Source organism: Gorilla gorilla, chromosome 2, assembly GCF_029281585.2.
Source record: "Gorilla gorilla gorilla isolate KB3781 chromosome 2, NHGRI_mGorGor1-v2.1_pri, whole genome shotgun sequence".
NCBI classification, from domain to species: domain Eukaryota; kingdom Metazoa; phylum Chordata; class Mammalia; order Primates; family Hominidae; genus Gorilla; species Gorilla gorilla.
This window is the reverse complement of record NC_086017.1, coordinates 9,770,941-9,790,400: the sequence shown is the minus strand read 5'-3', so window position 1 is coordinate 9,790,400 and position 19,460 is coordinate 9,770,941. Positions and strand designations below refer to the sequence as shown.

At 48.0% G+C, this 19,460-nt stretch overlaps 1 protein-coding gene and 1 long non-coding RNA gene across 12 annotated transcripts in view; one reads left to right on the top strand and one right to left on the bottom strand.

Annotated features, from left to right (window-relative positions):
- Positions 1-842: 842 nt before the first annotated feature.
- On the bottom strand, positions 843-2,120 carry LOC101132452 (ATP-dependent DNA helicase DDX11-like). The gene is made up of 3 exons (XM_031011820.3): positions 2,083-2,120; positions 1,589-1,697; positions 843-1,085 (listed from the first exon to the last, which is right to left on the bottom strand). Exons 1-3 carry the CDS (start codon positions 2,118-2,120, stop codon positions 843-845), a joined length of 390 nt encoding a protein of 129 aa, XP_030867680.3.
- A 1,751-nt stretch (positions 2,121-3,871) lies between these two features.
- The window catches only part of LOC134758023 (uncharacterized), a 371,496-nt gene continuing 355,907 nt past the window's right edge, over positions 3,872-19,460 (top strand). For 7 of the 11 annotated variants that reach the window (XR_010132733.1, XR_010132730.1, XR_010132734.1 and 4 more), the window contains exon 1: positions 18,655-19,143. This is a non-coding gene — a long non-coding RNA (uncharacterized lncRNA). Of the gene's footprint in view, positions 4,041-10,124; positions 10,235-11,299; positions 11,432-15,250; positions 15,317-18,629; positions 19,144-19,460 lie in introns of those variants that run through there. The other 4 variants (XR_010132725.1, XR_010132724.1, XR_010132731.1 and 1 more) reach the window with 4 other exon arrangements.

Here is a 19,460-nt window from a genome sequence, read left to right as displayed (position 1 = left end):
TGGGGGCAGAAGCTCCCAGCTGACCTGTTTCTCTGGGATGAGAGGCAGGAGAGAAGGGCAGTCAGCAGGGGCAGCTGTTGCAGATGGGAGGAATAGTCTCCCACAAAAAAGATTTCAGTGACAGACACGGGGTCTCTAAAAATAGTCGTGCTGAGAGCCTAATGGCCCTTGGCACAATTGCTGGTGTTGGGGTTGAAGATGTCTTGGAGCTCAAGTGGTTGAGAGGGAGGGAGGGAGGGAGGTGCCATCGACTTGGAGGAACTGGCACCAAGCCAGGGTGATACAAATCCAGGCAAGGCTGTGGGGCAGGTTAGGGAGCAAGGCTGGAGGAGTGACTCAGGAAGAAGGTGGGGGAGGTGACAAGCCCCCAGGCAGGGGCCCTGTGGCCATGGGGATCTTTTTAAATTAAGACTAGGGGGTGAATAGTCCAGGGCAGCTAACTTTAGTTATTATAGAAAGGGCAGAAGCAGATGGGTCTGCTCCGTCTCGCTTCTAAGAAGATGGGCAGGACAGAAACGGCAGCCTCCTGCAGAGGCCCAGTGAGAAGCCTGGCCCTCGGCCATGCAGGATGGAAGACAGATTGGATTCCACAGAGGGGAGCTGCCCTGGGAAGACCTCACGGATGGCCAGGACCCACCATTCGGGATTCCCCTGTTTTCTCCAACGGGCACTAATGCCTGTGCCTGGGTCCTGGCAACACTCTGGACTCCACACTCTCCTGGGTTTCACCTTTGTAGCAGGATCCCTGCAGACCAGGCCCATGACAAACACCGTCTCCAGCGGGCAGAGCAAAGGAAGGGCGCAGCACCAGGCAGTGGTGCAACTGCCTGTCAGGAAGAGGCCTACTTCTGGTGAAACTGGGCAGACATAAGGCAGTGAGAAATGCGATCTCGGGGTGGTGGAGGCTCTCGGGAAAGGAAAAGGCAGGACTGAACTTCCACACAGCAGCAATGGCAGAACCAAAGGTGGCTTTGACCTCCATGAGGGCTCAGATCCAGGCCAACAGCTTGTCCAGGACAGGGTGCCAGGTGTATCACTGGTCCAGGAGCACTATGCTGGCAGAATCCCTTTGGTGCCTGATGGCCCTGCGTTCGTGGGAACAGAGGCTAAGGCTTTCGAGTTACAACTGCCTCCCCAACAGTGCATCCCCCTCTCCTTCCTCAGCCTCAGGTGGGAGACAGGGCAGGCAGCCCCTCTTTCCTCTTCTCCCCTTCTCCAGCCCCTGTCTGTCCACCCAGCTGGAGGCAGCCAGGCTTGCCTATGGACTGGTTGACAGCCTTCATGCACAGGCTCTCCACCAGAGCTTTCTTGGGGGCCCCTGGCCTGGGCTCTGAGCTGGGAGTGAAGGGGATGACCCACGCAGACTGTTTCCTGCTTGTAGCTTTCCCTGGGAAAGACTCTGCCAGGCCTTGGAGCCAGACCAGGAGGCTTCATAGGCCACCGCAAGCAGCAGGGCTCCGGATGACATCACAGGGAAGATCAAGAGGGTGTGGAGGGGCATCCAAGCCTCCCCAGGAGACAGGAGACGCCGGCCCAGCATAGCCCTAGGGGCGACGCCATTCCCACTCACTGCCTACTCTCCTCTCACCTCTGCAACACTGGGGACACTCACAAGAGTGTGATCCAAGTCGGCCGTCGTCTTCTGCAGCTCTGGAGACCTGATGCTGGGGAAGGGCATGCCTGGCATCACCACACACCTGGGGGGAGACAGGAGCCTGGGGCCGGTGGGCCCACACATCACCAGCTGCTCCGTTCTACCATTTCCTCAGCCCTCTTGGCTGTGCCTGCGGCTCTGCCCCTCCCCTCTCTGCACCTACCACCCAGAGAGGGCTTGTTCAGCTCAGAGATCCCACCTAGGCCAATCCACTGGGTTTTGCAGCAGCGATGGCCTGCCTGATCTTCCACCTGCTCTCCCAGGGCCAAAGCCAGAGCTGCTGAGACCCTCCCTCCAGCCGGCTGGTCTGAGCAGTCACAGCCCGGCTTTGGGCTCCGATGGCAGCAGACGGCAGGTAGGGGTCCAGCTGCTGGAGCGAGGGCCGGCCGCATATCACAGCCAAGGAGATGAGCAGAAGCACTACTTACTGGCCTAGGTTGTCAGAGAAGTTGATCCTCTCACTCATCTTTCCTCCAATCTTTCCTCCAATCTTTCCCCCATGCCTGGTTGTGGTATTAGGTTACGTGCAGACAACACGGGCCAGAATATGAACAATGGCCCATCCCACTCTAGGCATGGCTCCTCTCCACAGGAAAACTCCACTCCAGTGCTCAGCTTCCACCCTGGCACAGGCCAGCAGTTGCTGAAAGTCAGACACCTGCAGATAAAGACCACAGCATCAAGACCCTGTGACCTCCCAAAGGCCCGGTGGAAAGGACACGGGAAGTCTGGGCTAAGAGACAGCAAATACACATGAACAGAAAGAAGAGGTCAAAGAAAAGGCTGACGGCAAGTTAACAAAAAGAAAAATGGTGAACGATACCCGGCGCTGGCAATCTCGTTTAAACTACATGCAGGAACAGCAAAGGAAATCTGGCAAATTTGCACAGTCATTCTCAACACCGGCCATGCAGCAAAATCATCAGTGGAAATTTAAAAAAATACACATGGCCAGGCCCCAGCCCAAATCACTAATAAGAATCTCCAGGGCTTCACCTGTTAGACTGGCAAAAATCCAAAAGTAAACACTTTGTGGAGAAACAGGCATTCCTAGACATTGCTGGTGGGATACAGAACAGTACAAGTCTGATGGTAATCAGTTAACAAATTAAACATATTTATTTTATACTTTTAAACCCAGGAATCCCATATTTAGGAGTCTACTGAGACCAAACAGCATATGCTCCGGGTGTTTTCCCATAATCCGCCACTACTGTTGAAGCAAGAGGGCCCGGCAGTGTCCGCAGCTGCCAGCAGGCGGGCGTGCCGCCTCTACACTGTGAGCAAGAGGACCCTGCAATGTCCCTAGCTGCCAGCAGGCGGCGTGCCACCACTATACAGTAAGCAAGAGGGCCCTGCAGTGCCCCGGCGCCAGCAGAGGCCGCTGGCCACCACTCTAAGCAAGAGAGCCCTGCAGTTGCCCTAGTTGCCAGCAGGGCGCGCACTGGCACTGCACCGTGAGCAAGCGTGTCCTGTAGTGCCCGGCTGCAAGCAGGGGGCGGTCGAGCCCGACTTTTCGGATTACTGAGGTTCCACCCGTCTCTGCACGGCGCCGCCCCCCCCACCCGCCCCCAGCCCGGCGCCGTGCGACTTTGCTCCTGCACCACGCGCCCCACAACCCCCGCCCATAGGCGTGGTCTCTGCGCCTGCGCCGCGCCTCCCCCCAGGACGCGCTGGCATGTGTCTCTCTGCGCCTGCGCCGGCGCGGTGCGGCTCTCTGGGCCTGCGCCGGCGCGGTGCGGCTCTCTGGGCCTGCGCCGGCTCGGTGCGGCTCTCTGGGCCTGCGCCGGCGCGGTGCGGCTCTCTGGGCCTGCGCCGGCGCGGTGCGGCTCTCTGCGCCTGCGCCGGCGCGGTGCGCCTCTCTGCGCCTGCGCCGGCGCGGTGCGCCTCTCTGCGCCTGCGCCGGCGCGGTGCGCCTCTCTGCGCCTGCGCCGGCGCGGTGCGCCTCTCTGCGCCTGCGCCGGCGCGGTGCGCCTCTCTGCGCCTGCGCCGGCGCGGTGCGCCTCTCTGCGCCTGCGCCGGCGCGGTGCGCCTCTCTGCGCCTGCGCCGGCGCGGTGCGCCTCTCTGCGCCTGCGCCGGCGCGGTGCGCCTCTCTGCGCCTGCGCCGGCGCGGTGCGCCTCTCTGCGCCTGCGCCGGCGCGGTGCGCCTCTCTGCGCCTGCGCCGGCGCGGTGCGCCTCTCTGCGCCTGCTGCCTCTCTGCGCCGTTGCGAAGGCGGAGCTGCGTTCTCCTCACCACAGACCCTGGCGGGCAACGGGCACCGCGAGGGCGGAGCTGCCTTCTGCATAGCACAGACCCGGGAGACACCGCAAAGGCGGAGCAGCTTTTTCGGTAGAGACTTTGGGGGCACGGCCTCGCGTCGGGACAACTCGGAGCCGCATCGACGGTGAACAAAATCCTTCCTGTTTGCAGCACTGAATAATGAGGCTTAGGGTTAGGGCTGGGGTTGGGGCGAGGGCGAGGCTGAGGGTTTCGGGTTTAGGGTGAGGGCGAGGGTGAGGGCGAGGATTTTAGGGTTTTAGGGTTTTAGGGTTAGGGGTTAGGGTTAGGAGTTGGGGTTAGGGTAGGGTTAGGGGTTAGGGGTTAGGGTTAGGGGTTCGGGTTGGGGTTAAGGGTTCGGGTTCAGGGTTAGGGTTTGGGTTAGGGTTAGGGTTGGGTTAGGGTTAGGGGTTAGGGTTGGGGTTGGGGTTTAGGGTTAGGGGTTAGGGTTAGGGTACTGTAAATAATTTCACATTACTACTAATAAATTATTATTTGTATTACATTATTACATAACGTAAAGGCTATTAAGACATGTTTGTCTTCAAAGAATGGCCTTGGTTTCTCTGGGCAGTGCCTCCTCATGGAAGGGTAATGCATTCCTGCTAAATCATGGTTAAAACGGGCTTCCAGGAGCTACAGGCTGTAGCAGCAGCTTCTCCTCTACGTCCTTCACTGCCTCAAACTGTTGTTGACTTTGAAAGCTTCTTTCAGTCTAGTTTTATCAACAGAGCTAGTATTTCATGAGGTTCTACTACATACCAGGTTCCAGAAAGCTAAATGCCTTTTGTTTGTTATTATTCACTAAATACAAATCACAGCTCTCTCCTCATTACTCACACAACGAAATTTAGCTGAGGGAGATTGAGTGACTTTCCCAGGGTCACATAGCTACTAAGAGCAGAGTCGTGTTTAGATTCATGTGGGAATATTGAACACAGAAATGAACCAGTTGAGACATCCTATGTTCCAAAAGCCTACTCAAGCCATTTGTTCTTATTTTAAGTAAAATCTTTATGCTAATTTTAAACTCCAAATACTTATGAATGGCAGAGATCTACAGATTTGATTCTGATGTAAGAAATGATGGTCACCAGCTGGTTACTGCTACCACCCCACAACCCCGAGCATACTGGACAAATGTCTAAGCCTTGTGGTTAGTGGGGACAATGCTGGTGGAGTCTGAAGTTGTCATGCAGTGACTCATGCAAGCTTAGGCAGATTTGGTGATATATGACACAGAGATGCAAAGAAATGTTGTAGCTGACACACACAGGCTGGCTCTGGGAGATGCAGAAGGAGCACGTCACCCAAAATAGAGCCAGACAGACATCCTTAAGGAAGGAGTAAAGGGGCTGCATCTAAAGAATGTAGAAAGGATTCGTCATGAGAGATGGGGTAGGAAGTTCTTGAGAGGCAGAGGGAGAGCATGAGAATGTTGGGAAGGGAGGAGAGATTCTCGCACATCTGGGAAGCTGACAACCCATCAGCATGGCTAGAAGGAAAATAAGGAGGAGGAGCAGAAATAGATGAAGCTGGATATAGAAGCAGGGCTGAAGCTGTGTTGATTGTAGTAAAGAGTTGTGATTCTATGCAGAACGCATTAGGTAGCATTCTAAACAGAGATCTTTTAAAACAAGAGTCAGCAAGTATTTTCTGCAAGGGGCTAAATGTTAAATATTTAAGTTTTCCAAGCCATATGGTCTCTCTCTCAATGACTCAGCTCTTCCATTATACCATGAAAGTAGCCAGAGACATTATGTAACACATGTATTGGCTGTGTCCCATTACAACTTTACTTACAAACGCAGACTGTGGCAGACATGGTCCATGCATGGTAGTTTGCCACACCCTGTTTTAGAAAGCTCAGGTTTATGATGTGATGGAGAATGCCTACAAGAGCTCTTGTTTTAAATGGTAGAGTGAACATACACTTGAATTCTATCCTGCTTGACCCAAGCTCTTGATAGCGAAAGGTAGAAAAGATAGATGGTAAATAGATAGATAGATGATAGATAAAGAAAATACATAGCTGTTCCAGAAAACAGAAATGGATAACTTCATGAACCAAAAGCAGAGTAATATACTTTAGAAAGGAAGCAGGCCGGAAAACCCACAGTTGCAAAACAAATAGAATTTCCAACTGCCTCTTGTAGCCCCTTCCTGGAAGTAGTCACAGCCCAGGGTGTTCGACTTCTTCCTCTGTTTTTTGTTTGTTTGTTGTTTGCTTTTCTGTGGGGTTTTTGTTGTTGTTGTTTGCTTTAAAAAAAAATTCCCTTTCCCTGCTTTTTTGTCACAGCAGCCTTTGTCACTTCAAACACCGCAAGTGTTCTTTAAAAAAAATTATATCAACCTTTCAATTAAAATGCAACATGTCTGAAACTTGGTATCTGGAGAGGTGAGTTGGACAAAGGAGCCCTTGTTACTGCACGTTTTCATTTTTCAAATTTCACCTTGCACGCAGTAACAGACAGTGCACAAAGCCACTTCCTTATGGACAGAAATTCTGAAATCCTTTTATGCCTGGCCTTTCCATCCTTCAACTTCCCCTCTCCCACGCTGTGAATGATTGTATTGGACATTTTTGTTTTAATGTCAGTGATCAGTGACAGGGGAACACAGGTAGCTCTAATATAGCTGTGACCCAGATGCTTCTGTTTCTAGCGTGTATTTATTTTGCAGCAAACATTTACATCCATGATGTTTCACTGTCTTTTGAAAATAATTAGGCAATATCTCATCTGAGGTAGGATGTTTCTAGGGGTTGTGTTCTGAGGGAGGAAAACTAATCTGTTCTCTTTCCACTGCATTCTAGGAACAGTAAGAGGACCTTGTGCATGAATAATTTGTTTCCACACTACAGAGTGGGTAATAAGCAGATTAGTAAAAACAATTCTGCTTCACTTCAGTAACAGCCTCCTCCAACTCATTTTTTCTCAACAAACTTATTTTTCCAGCAGAAGAATCCCAGACTTCTTAGAGAACCCAGTGACTTTTTGCACCTTAAATCTGTGAAATCCTCATGTTTTCTTCTGCCGTATCCATAGTTCAAACAAAGATGAGGCAAAGCTAGACACATTCCTGAAGGAACCCAAGAAATTCCTCTCTTTCTTTCTCTGGAATGAAACGAATTCTCTAGACCACCAGTTCTAACCTTCAGAAACCAAACCTGTTTGTGAGATCTCCTTCAAATACTGCTGTGGACCCCAGTGTTTATTCAGTACATTTTTTACATATTTGTTTTATTTGGAATCCATGTATTTGTAATTTTAGTGTTTGTATTAATTTCAGGGAGAAATGTTGAAATCTGTCTATGCCATATGTGCCTCTGGCTTATTGCCCAATTAATTGTAGTCTCAGGCTAAGCTTTGGTTTCTGTCTTTAATTTTTGTCAGAAGAAATATCACTGATCTCAAAACATCTGCTTTTATTGTAGGGGCTCGTGCTGCCATCTCCATTCCTCTCTCTTTTCTTGCAATCTGGGTGGAAGTTCTTTAATATGAACATTTCAACCACCTTCATTCTACCATGTCCACTATCAGCACATTCCAACTGATCCAGCCAAGGCTGTCATCTTAGGTCAGGGATTTTTTAGGAATCTATTTTGCTGTGATGCGGCTGGCACCCCTTTGACTCACTGTATCACCCCAGGGTTCTTTTCATTTCAGAGGCCCAAGAGGGCAGAAAAAGAAGTAGGTGAGCAATTAAACACTCTGAGTCGGGAGCGTCTCCCCTTGCATTAAGCAATGTTTTAGAACATCGATGTTCTACATCGATGTTGGTGACCTTGGTACCATTTTGTCCACTTGATTGGAAAAGCCAGTCAATAATTTCAGGTCACTGTTGGCCTTAGAAGAAGAGCCCAAAGGCAACAAGCAAAGGCGCTCGTGTCCAGTCGCCTCTAGAAGCATTTTCACTTTTCCTTAAGGTTTCCCTTGATGAACATAGAAGTACTGTATGTAGAATTGACCCAGTGCTGCCCTGGTAACTCTGTATATTAGGCCAAATTTACATTTCTTACCTTTATGAGAGGCACCCTGGTAGGCTAGTGGAGTTACACACAAAGTCTGATCTCAGCTGCACTGTCCAGAAATGCAACACGGTCCACTCAAATAACATTCTCTGAGCCTGTTTCTTTAGCTGTGAAAGAAGAATAACATACCCATCTAAAAAGGCAGCTTATTGTATTTGATTGGTCTTTTATTTTCTATGAAACTGTGTTTAACACAGTAATTATTTTCATTTGTGTACTACATTTGTGTTGTGTTTTTGGTTTTAGTTTTGTTTTTGAAATGGAGTCTTTTTTTAGTGGTTTTTTGTTTTGTTTTGTTTTGTTTTTGAGATGGAGTCTTTCTATTGTCACCCAGGCTAGAGTGCAGTGGCGTGATCTCCACTGACTGCAACCTCCACCTTCCAGGTTCAAGTGGTTCTCCTGCCTCAGCCTCCTGAGAAGCTGGGATTACAGGTGCCTACCACCATGCCCGGCTAATTTTTTAAATATATTTTTAGTAGAGATGGGGTTACAACATGTTGCCCAGGCTGGTCTCAAATTACTGACGTCAAGTGATCCACCCACCTTGGCTTCCCAAAGTGCTGGGATTATAGGCATGAGCCACCGCGCCTGGCTTGTTTTAAAATAAGGGTTTCTTGGCTAGGCATGGTGGCTCACACCTGTAATCCCAGCACTTTGGGAGGCCAAGGTCAGTGGATCACCTGAGGTCAGGATTTCGAGACCAGCCTGACAAATATGGAGAAACCCTGTCTCAACTGAAAATGCAAAATTAGCCAGGCATGGTGGTGCATGCCTGTAATCCCAGCTACTCAGGAGGCTGAGGAAGGAGAATTGCTTGAACCCAGGGGGCAGAGATTGCAGTGAGCTGAGATCGCACAATTGCACTCCAGCCTGGGCAACGAGCAAAACTCTGTCTCAAAATAAAAAAAAATTTCTTAAAATTATATTTTCAGTATTTTATAGATGATGTGTAAGCAGCAATCTTAATAGGATGTTACCCGACACTTTGCGAGACTGGCAGCTGATTTGATCCAGATGTCTCTAATTCTTTTTTCTTTTTCTTTTTCTGTTTTTTTTTTTTTTTTTTTTTTTGACAGAGCCTTGCTCCGTCCCCCATGCTGGAGTGCAGTGGCACGATCTCGGCTCACTGCAAGCTCCACCTCCCGGGTTCAAGCGATTCTCCTGCCTCAGGCTCCCGAGTAGCTGGGATTACAGGCATGCGCCACCACGCCTGGCTAATTTTTTCTTTTTTTTTTTTTTTTGAGACGGAGTTTTGCTGTTTTTGCCCAGGCTGGAGTGCAATGGCACAATCTCGGCTCACCACAATCTTTGCCTTTTGGGTTCAAGGGATTCTCCTGCCTCAGCCTCCTGAGTAGCTGGGATTACAGGCATGTGCCACCACACCCGGCTAATGTTGTAGTTTTAGTAGAGATGAGGTTTCCCTATGTTGGTTAGGCTGGTCTCAAACTCCTGACCTCAGGTGATCTACCTGCCTCGGCCTCTCAAAGTGCTGGGATCACAGGCATGAGCCATCACTCCTGGCCTAATTTTTGTATTTTTAGTAGAGAGAGGGTTTCACTCTGTTGGCCAGGCTGGTCTCGAATTCCTGACCTCAAGTTATCTGCCTGCCTTGGCCTCCCAAACTCTTGGAATTACAGGCGTGAACCACCATGCCTGGCCAGCTCTATTTCTTTAAGCCTACATGTTTTGCACTTGTTAAAAGTATTTGAACATACAATTACTCAGCTTTCCTTGTTTATGCGTGAATTTTGTATAATCTTAAATATTTTTTCCAATCTAAGCTTTATTTTATCCCATTTCTTCTATATTTGTATAACTTTAGGCGGCTATCTTCACTGAAAGTTTTTTCTCAAAAGCCTTAAGATAGAACATAGTTCTTGGCAGCAATTTGAAAGTTATTTGAGGAGAAGGGGAGACTTACAATGATGATTCAAATGAAGGAAACTAAAAAGTAATGAAGCAAGGCAGAGGAAAAAGCAGTACTCACTTGAGCACATCCCAAAAGAATAACATTTCAAATGTAACTAGAAAAAAGTATGCTGAAGTTCGCAATACAGAAATAATTATTAATAAGATAGCTTTAAAGCCCTGCTCAGCTTTTGAATGTTGGGAATTGACCCAGAGGTGGCTGTAACCTAAGATGGTTCCTTCAGTAATGACCATTTTTTCTTTTTCAAGATGATGATTATTCCCCACCTTCTAAGAGACAAAGACCAACGAGCCACCACAGCCACCAGTCCCAGAACCCGCCAATGCTGGGGAACGGAAAATGAGGGAGTTCACCTCTGGTAAGTTCTCAGCGAAATCCATGACCTTTTCCTTTATCTTCTGGACTCTCAATGTGACTGATGAAAGTTACCACATGCTCTGCAGGGGGAAATGGTTTAGCATGTGTTACTACATCTTAATCACATCTTTGTAAAGCCAGGAGCATTTTACAAGTCACGTTACAGACATTGTTTAAACATAGTCTGTATTTACCAAAGTATAGGACATTGTATCATCTCATATTAATTAGTTAGTTGGCTGAAAATTAGTGCTAATGACTTAGTAATTCAGTGATTTCTGTTAGCTTTAAAACCTTTATTTCAGAACTATTTCACCTCTTGGTTTTCATTTTTGCTGTGTGTCACTGCCTGCCGGCTGCTAATTTATTAACTCCCAGTGAATCATGTGTCCTGTGAAGGGACTGAATATTAGTAGCAATTTATGTTGATGATTTGTATTTTGAATAAATAGTTTGAATACATAGAACATTAAGCTTGTATACATTTTGAAAATAGTATTTTAATCTTCTACTGTGTCATAGTTACAATGATTGGATATATATTGAATTTATATGTACTTTAAGTTGTTATATGTTTATGGTCTTTAGCATTCTAACGTGCAATTGTATATCTGTTAAGTCTTTTTTTTTTCAAGATTAGACTGATTTATTGAGGCATCTGTTTGATGCCACATTAAGTGGCCCAGGCTTTGTGTAGGGGTTGAGGTTAAAGCAGGAAGAAGGGTGGTGAGAGGCGGGGTACCAGGATTAGGTTGGAATACCTGGGGGTGCTCTGAGGCTCCCCAAGTTTCCCTGGTCTTGGCCGGCTGTGCTGCTGGCCTGGGCATCTGATGGGCCTGCGAGGGTGGTCCAGGGGCTAGGGCAGGGACTTTGGAGTCACACCGTTGGCTTTGAATCTAGACTCCTACACTTGGTAGCTGTGAACTCTCCATGCCTCAGGGACCTGCAGAACTGAGCTCTGTCGGAGCCAGGTTCCATCCAGGCACTGCGCATCCATCCAGAGGGGCACTGCCTCAGGTTGCTCGCTATTCACTGCCTTCTCAAGCAGACCCTTGTCTCCTTCTAGGCCCTCACAATCCAGTGGAGGAGACGAAACTCATCTGCCTCTGTCCCTCTGGGCACGCCTCATCCCAGGTGCATCTGTGGACAGGGGCCATGCTCCTGGGCTTCCAAAGTTGGAGAAAGCTGCCAGGCTCAGGTGGGTACATCACAGCAGCTGCTGTCCTCTGAACACAGTGAAAAAAGAACACTCTGGGCCTTGAGCCCTGGTCTGGGGCATTGGGCAAGGCTGTTGCACTTCTCTGATCCCATTTCCCCCTCTGGAAAGTGTGCTGATTGTATCTCCCTGTGGGCACTGAGGGCTCAGTATTAGTTTGAGAGCCAGCATCTGGGGTTTGGGCTGTAATTCCCTGTCAGCCCCATAGCTGCGAGGAACCAGGGACTTTGTTGGGATTACCCTAGGCATCAGTTTAGCTTCCTGCCCCTGGCTTGGGCTCAGCACCTGAAGTAGTCTAGGGGGTAGGTGGTCCTGGTGGGGGCTGGGGCTTTTACCCAGACTGATGTCACACCCAGAGGCAGAAGTCTTGGTGCCTGCTCTGGGCAAAGGTGCCAGCCTGTGGGACAAGAGCGAAACTCCATCTCCAAAACAAAAGCAAAAAACCTTGCATCATTTCAAGGGGCTCACACCTCCCTAAGGGCCTGGTAATTGGCTGGCTCTGGCCTGCATCTGGCCCCGAGGGTGTAGGTAACACCCCACCTTACCTGGTTTCTTCCTGCCAGGGCCAATCTTCAGACCTCAGGACTTTACAGCCTATCCCACCTCCCCTCTGGCCAGCCTTGAGCCCTTGTGGGTCCAGCACTTTTTCCAGGCTGTCTCCTGGTTGTCCTTCTGCCTCGAGGCCTGGCTCATGCTGCTCCCCCTCCCACTCTCCAAGACCCACAAGGACCACTCCACACCCAGCTCAGCCCCATCCCCTCAGATAGTCCTTTCTCTTTCCTCAGGTGGCCAGGTGCATATCTTGGTGTGAGGACCTTCACTGTATCTGGGAATGCCTACTGGTTACCTTTGTAACGGAGAACAAGGCATTTACCTGATATGAGTGCCTTGGTTCACTGTCTACATGGCTAGGGAGGGAATCAATAATAGGCTTTTCACTTGCTGCAAGGGCCAGTTCTCCTGGACCCATTGCTCTAGGGATGGAGGACACTGCAGGAGATGCACCGCTCACTTCCCAGCTGAGGACTGTGGATCATCTCAGGGCGATTTCACAGTCCCCACATGCCCCACCCCCTCAGCTCTGCAAATACCAAGCAGTGCAGCCTGCCTAGGGGATGATGGGCTCGAGAGTGCCCAGGTAGTGCCCAGAGTGCCCTTGGCAGGCCCCTCACCTAGCTGCTTCCACAGCTCTGTAGCAAGAGTTCTAACCTTTTTTGACCGTGAAGCCTGCTGAGAATAAGAGCTGTGGACTGTTTTCCCAGAAAGGCATGTACATGCTCTCCACACAAAACCTTTCTTTTTTTTTTTTTTTTGAGACGGAGTCTCACTCTGTCGCGCTGGAGTGCAGTGGCACGATCTCGGCTCACTGTAAGCTCCGCCTCCTGGGTTCATGCCATTCTCCTGCCTCAGCCTCCCACGTAGCTGGGACTACAGGCGCCTGCCACCACGCCCAGCTAATTTTTTGTATTTTTTAGTAGAGACGGGGTTTCACTGTGTTAGCCAGGATGGTCTCGATCTCCTGACCTCGTGATCCGCCCGCCTCGGCCTCCCAAAGTGCTGGGATTACAGGCGTGAGCCACCGCGCCCGGCCACACACAAAACCTTTCATCGTGGCCAAGCACAGTGGCTCATGTAATCCCTTTGGGAGGTGGAGCCAGTCGGATCACCTGAGGTCAGGAGTTCAAGACCAGCCTGCCCAACATGGCGAAACCCTGTCTCTACTAAAAATACAAAAAATTAGCCAGGCGTGGTGGCAGCCACCTGTAATCCCAGCTACTCCAGAGGCTGAGGCAGGAGAATCAGTTGAACCTGGGAGGTGCAGGTTATAGTGTGGTGAGATCACGCCACTGCACTCCAGCCTGGGTGACAGGAGCGAAACTCTGTCTCAAAAAACAAAACAAAACAAAACAAAATCTTGCATCCTTTCAGGGGGCTCACACCTCCCTAAGGGCCCAGTAATTAAACCCTTTGGGCCTGAGGGTGAGAAACTTTGTCTCAGTTCTTCCCCAAGTGATCAGCCCAGGGGTAAGGAAGGAGAAGCCAGAAAGCAGGACCCATGAGAAGGGCCCCCTCCTGGAGTTTGAGGCCCACTCCCTCCTGCCCCTGCCTCTCCTCTGTCCAGGACTCCTCCCTGCTCTGCCCCACTCCTGGGGCCATAACCATGGGGAGCTGTGGTTTTCTACAGGCCCCTGGGCACAAAGTGGGCAGGCTCACCTGGAGGCGATCAGAGTAACATGGCAGGAAGTGAGGGGGAAAGCCGCCCTGGAACTGCGCCTCTCTGCCCCCTGATGTCACTGGCATGCACTCCTCCCTCCCCTCAGGCAGTGGCATGAGTTCCATGTGAGCGCTGTCCTGCTCCCTCTGCTGCCTCTTTTTTTTCTTGGGGCTGCCATAACAGTTTCCCTTCCCCAGCCCTGCCAACCTGGTGGGACATTGGGCTTCCGTCTCACAGGGTCCTGGGGACAGGCCCATCCTTCATCATACCCACAGAGAGACCGTTTTTTTCTTCAGGACCTGGGGAGCAGCCAGGTTCCATGAGCTAAATGCAGATCTGAACCAAGCTGGGATTGGGGTACACACTCTGCTCTACTGAAAAGTAGCTAGGGATTCCAACTAGGTGAGAAGGAGAGTGGGGCAGAGCCAGACCAGACAAGGACTGATCACCTGGAAAAAGCTTGCCATCAAAGGTCTTGGCAAATGCTGGGTGCAGTGGCTCACTCCTGTAATACCAGCACTTTGCGGGGCTGAGACAGGTGGACTACTTGAGGCAAGGAGTTCGAGTCCAGCCTGGGCAACATGGCAAAACCGCATCTCTACTAGAAATACAAAAATTAGCTAGGCATGCTACACTCCTGTAATCCCAGCTACTCAGGAGACTGAGGCAGGAGAATCACTTGAACTGGGGAGGCAGAGGTCGAAGTGAGCCGAGATTGTGGCCCTGCACTCCAGTCTGGGAGACAGAGTGAAACTGGCCTCAAAAAAAAAAAAAAAAAAATATGGCCTTGACAGAGAGGGGCCAGCCCAGCAGTGCCTTCCCTTGGGTTTCTCCTGGGTAGGCCTCTGCCGTGAGAAGGTGCTTCCTTCTGCCTGTCCATGGCCCACAGCAATGGAATGTCTGCTTCTGGGGGTTGGATGGGAGACTGCTGGCAGAACTGGAAACCTTCAGGTGGGGTTTTTTTGTTTTGTTTTGTTTTCGAGATGGAGCGTCGCTCTGTCACCCAGGCTGGAGTGCAGTGGTGGAATCTCAGTTCACTGCAACCTCCGCCCCCCTGGGTTCAAACAATTCTCCTGCCTCAGCCTCCTGAGTAGCTGGGACTACAGGCGCCCGCCACCATGCTCTGCTGTTTTGTATTTTTGGTAGGGACGGGGTGGGGGTGGGGCTAGGGAGGGGGGTTTTGGCTATGTTGCCCTGAGCTCAAAGCGATCCGCCTGCCTCTGCTGCCAAAGTGCTGGGATTACAGGCCTGCACCACTGCACCTGGCTGCTGTAAAGTCTTATTTCACACAGCTGAGACATATTTTAGGACGTTTGCTAAAAGACCCCTGGAGACCGCCTCATTGTGACCTCCCTGTTATTGTGTTTAATTTGATTGAACTTTTCTGCCTTCCTGCTTTTCAGCTTCTCTAATAGTCTCCCATTAAACCAATTCTAAGAACCACCAAAAAGGGGAATTTTTTTCTTGAAAGCAATAAAATGACATGGACTGTTAGAATGTAAAATATATGAAATCAGTCATTATACGTTAGTGCTGCTCTGACATAGGGACGTATTATTGAGAAGCAACTTTTGCTTGATTTTCAGAGAAATGGAATCATCGTATCGCTGATCTACGTAAACAAATTGAAGAATTGTCTGAAAGAAAATATGGTATGTCTAAACTGGAAAAGTCCTGTAATCTTATGTTCATGGGCGTTTACACAGTGGAGTTACTGTTCATCATGGGGGTACCGTGGACAAGCCCAGGGCTGCCGGCGAGTCATGCCATCCTTACACGTTTCTCCTTGTAAGGTGCTTTGTAGTGTCTACACACTTTGTTTCTAGATTGCTGCAAAGCTGAGGAAAAGTTGTATTTCTTTAGTTATTAGTTAGCATTTCTTTTAAACTTTCAGTATGGAGATTGGAAATTTATTTACATATTTATTGCAAAGCCCTGGATCTTAGGGATTTCATTGAATTATTTATTTATTTTTTTTTGAGACAGAGCCTCACTCTGTCGCCCAGGCTGGAGTGCAGTGGCACGATCTCGGCTCACTGCAACCTCCGCCTCCCGGGTTCAAGCAGTTCTCTGCCTCAGCCTCCCAAGCAGCTAGGATTACAGGCACCAGCCACCACGCCTGGCTGATTTTTGTATTTTTAGTAGAGACGGGGTTTGATGATCTTGGCTAGGCTGGTCTTGAACTGCTGATGTCCTGATCCACTCACCTCAGCCTCCCAAAGTGCTGGGATTACAGGTGTGAACCGCCATGCATGGCCAAATATTATTTTTTTAAATGAATTGTTTCTCTTAGTCTGCTTTGTTAAATTTGGAATTCATCTGGGCGCAGTGGCTCACACCTGTAATCCCAGCACTTTGGGAGGCCAAGGCAGGCAGATATCTAGGTCGGGAGTTCGAGACCAGCCTGACCAATATGGAGAAACCCCGTCTCTACTAAAAATACAAAATTAGACGGGTGTAGTGGTGCATGTCTGTAATCCCAGCTATTCGGGAGGCCAAGGCAGGAGAATCACTTGAACCCAGGAGGCAGAGGTTGCGGTGAGCCGAGGTTGCACCATTGCACTCTAGCCTGGGCAAAAAGAGCAAAACTCCATCTCAAAATAAATAAATAAATAAAATGTTCAGTACTCACCAAGGTGCCCCTATTGTCTCTACTTTTATCTTGATGCATCACTGAATTGATGTTAGATTTCAAATTCATCATTGCCCTGATACTATTCTATCCTGAACCCACCTTTATATAGTGATGAAAGAAATTGGCGATTTGTTATTATCCTCTCTCTGTTGGTATACATCAAATGCTCACCTAAAAAGAGCAACAACCAGTGGAAAACAAGATGTTTTTATTTGGGTGACTATTTACTTGTAACCTCCTAGCAAACTATAAAATTGTATGATATGCAGAATTTTAACTGAATTGCTTTAAGTGAACATTTAAACATGATAAACAATATTGATGGTATTTATGTTAATGTACTTAAAATGAACATTTTTCTTCATTGTGAGTAATATAACCTACTCCTCAGTGAAAACCTAGCACTAAGTTTGCTAATGAATTCAATAACATTTCCATGATATTTTTAGTTACATGCTTAAGGTTCTCTTAGTGTTTCTCCCACTTTTTAATAGCTTATGCCTTTTTCACCTTTGGTTTTTTTTTGGTTCATTTTAAAGCAAAAATCTCACAACATGTGATATCTGGAAACACTGTAACCTAGTGGTAAGACCATAGGCCCTGGGGACACAGGCTGGCCACGTCTCTTCTCCTGTCTGAGCCTTAGTATCCTCTTTTGTGGTCATGAGAACTGAAGATCTGTCCCGAAGATTTGATAAGATAGTGAAGTGCTTCACATAATACCAGACATATAAATACACAGTAAATGCTTCCTCCTTATATTTTTATTGATTGATTGATTGAGACAGAATCTTGCTCTCTTGCCCAGGCTGGAATGCAGTGGCATGATAATGGTTTCTGCAACCTCCACCTCCTGGGTTCAGGCAATTCTCCTGCCTCAGCCTCCCGAGTAGCTGGTATTACAGGTGCCTGCCACCATGCCCAGCTAATTATTGTACTTTTAGTACAGACGTGGTTTTACCATGTTGGCCAGGCTGGTCTCAAACTCCTGACCTCATGATCTGCCTGCCTCGGCCTCCCAAACTGCTGGGATTACAGGTGTGAGCCACTGTGCCCAGCCTGTCTTTTCTCTTCACACCCGCAGTTCATGATGAAATATTAAATATGTAGTAGTGGATATTACTTTGCTGAATATTGCCTAGTGAATATTAAGTATTTATTCTCACCTTTCAGGCATGAACTTATGAATTCAACAGGTGAAGATTTACAACTTGATAAATCAGCTTTGTGAGGTACGTCTTCAGTCTTACGTCAGATTAGAAGATTATGTGAGGTAATTAACACTTAACATTGATTTAATGGTAGCTTCCACATGAAATAGTATGCCTCTAAGTATTAATTATGTCCTAGGATAGGAGAATTCATGTTGTCAAAATTCTCATACTCTCTAGAACAATAAACTCATTTTCTTTTTATTAGTAAATATTGCATTTATGGGCAGACAAAACTGAACGAACAATATTTGTTCTACTTTTGAGATGCAAGATTCATCTGGCATAATGCATTGAACAGGTTATTATTGAAGTCTACACCAGTCAACTGAATAAGCATTCATCAAATGTCCATGATATGCAGGACATAAGTTTTCTTTTAGAGTATGGAACCATGCATATTATCTTTTAATTAGATGATTTAGTTAGATATGTTTTTAAAGAACTAGAAATATAATTGATTTTCTTGTTTTGGCTCTGGAGTGGAGTGGGGATGAAACAGAATGGATTCACACCGTTTAGATTTATTAAAATGGAAGGATTGCAGCAAGATCATATCCCTAGTCTCCCCATAGCAAATGTCACCTGCTAGCTGGTTTTTTTTTTTTTTTTTGGAGGTTGAAGTTTTGTTCTGTTGCCCACGCTGGAGTGCAGTGGTATGATCTCAGCTCATGGCAAGCTCACCTCCTGGGTTCAAGCAATTCTCCCTGCCTCAGCCTCCTAAGTAGCTGGGATTACAGGCCTCTGCCACCACGCCTGCCTAATTTTTGTATTTGTAGTGGAGTTGGGGTTTCACCATGTTGGCCAGGCTGGCCTTGAACTCCTGACTTCAGGAGATTCACCCGCCTCAGCCTCCCAAAGTGCTTGGGATTATGGGTGTGTCACTGCACTTGGATTTAATGGGATATTTCACTACAGACTTTGGTAAACAGAATATTAGCACTTTTGGTGTTCTTTTTATTTTACTCATACTATTTTTCTTTGGAATCAATCACAATAACAGAATTAAAGATCAAAGTGTAAAAGTTAAAGACCAGTACAGATTCAATAATTATTCTTTTCTACATACTGTTTTTAAATGATATCCCTTTTTCTTTTTGTTCTTATAGCTCGAGATGTAAAAGCCAAAGGTCCGGTGATGATCCCATACCCTTTCTTCCAGTCTCATGTTGAAGATTTTTATGTAGAAGGCCTTCCCAAAGGAATTTTTTTTTTTTTTTTTGAGATGGAGTTTTCACTCTTATCGCCCAGGCTGGGGTGCAATGGTGCAACCTTGCTGGTCACTGCAACCTCTGCCTCCTGGGTTCAAGAAATTCTCCTGCCTTAGCCTCCCAAGTCGCTGGGATTACAGGTGCCCACCACCACACCAGGCTAATTTTTGTATTTTTAGTGGAGATGGGGTTTCACCATGTTGGCGGGGCCAGTCTCGAACTCCTGACATCAAGTGATCTTCCCGCCTCGACTCCTGACATCAAGTGATCTTCCCGCCTCGGCCTCCCAGAGTGCTGAGATTACAGACGTGAACCCATGTCTGGCCAGGAATTTTGTTTTTTAGGAAGGCTTTCTACTAATGGAATTCCTGGCCTTGAGAGGATGTTACTTTTGAAGAAAAGGATTTTTTTGTTATTAAAAGGTAAGATTCCTGGATTCTTATTGGACTGTTATGAGTAATCCATCTTTAGTCATTCACCACTAGGGTTGTATTTAATTAAGTCTGAGTTATTTTATGGTGGTTTTGTTTTGTTTTGTTTTTACCGAATTTTGTTCTCATTGCCGTGCTTGAGGGCAATGATGTGATCTCAGGTCACCACATTCTCTGCCTTCCAGGTTCAAGCAATTCTCCTGCCTCAGCCTCCTTAGTAGCTGTATTTACAGGCATGCGCCACCATGCCTGGCTAATTTTTTGTATTTTTAGTAGAGATGGTGTTTCACCATGTTGACCAGGCTGGT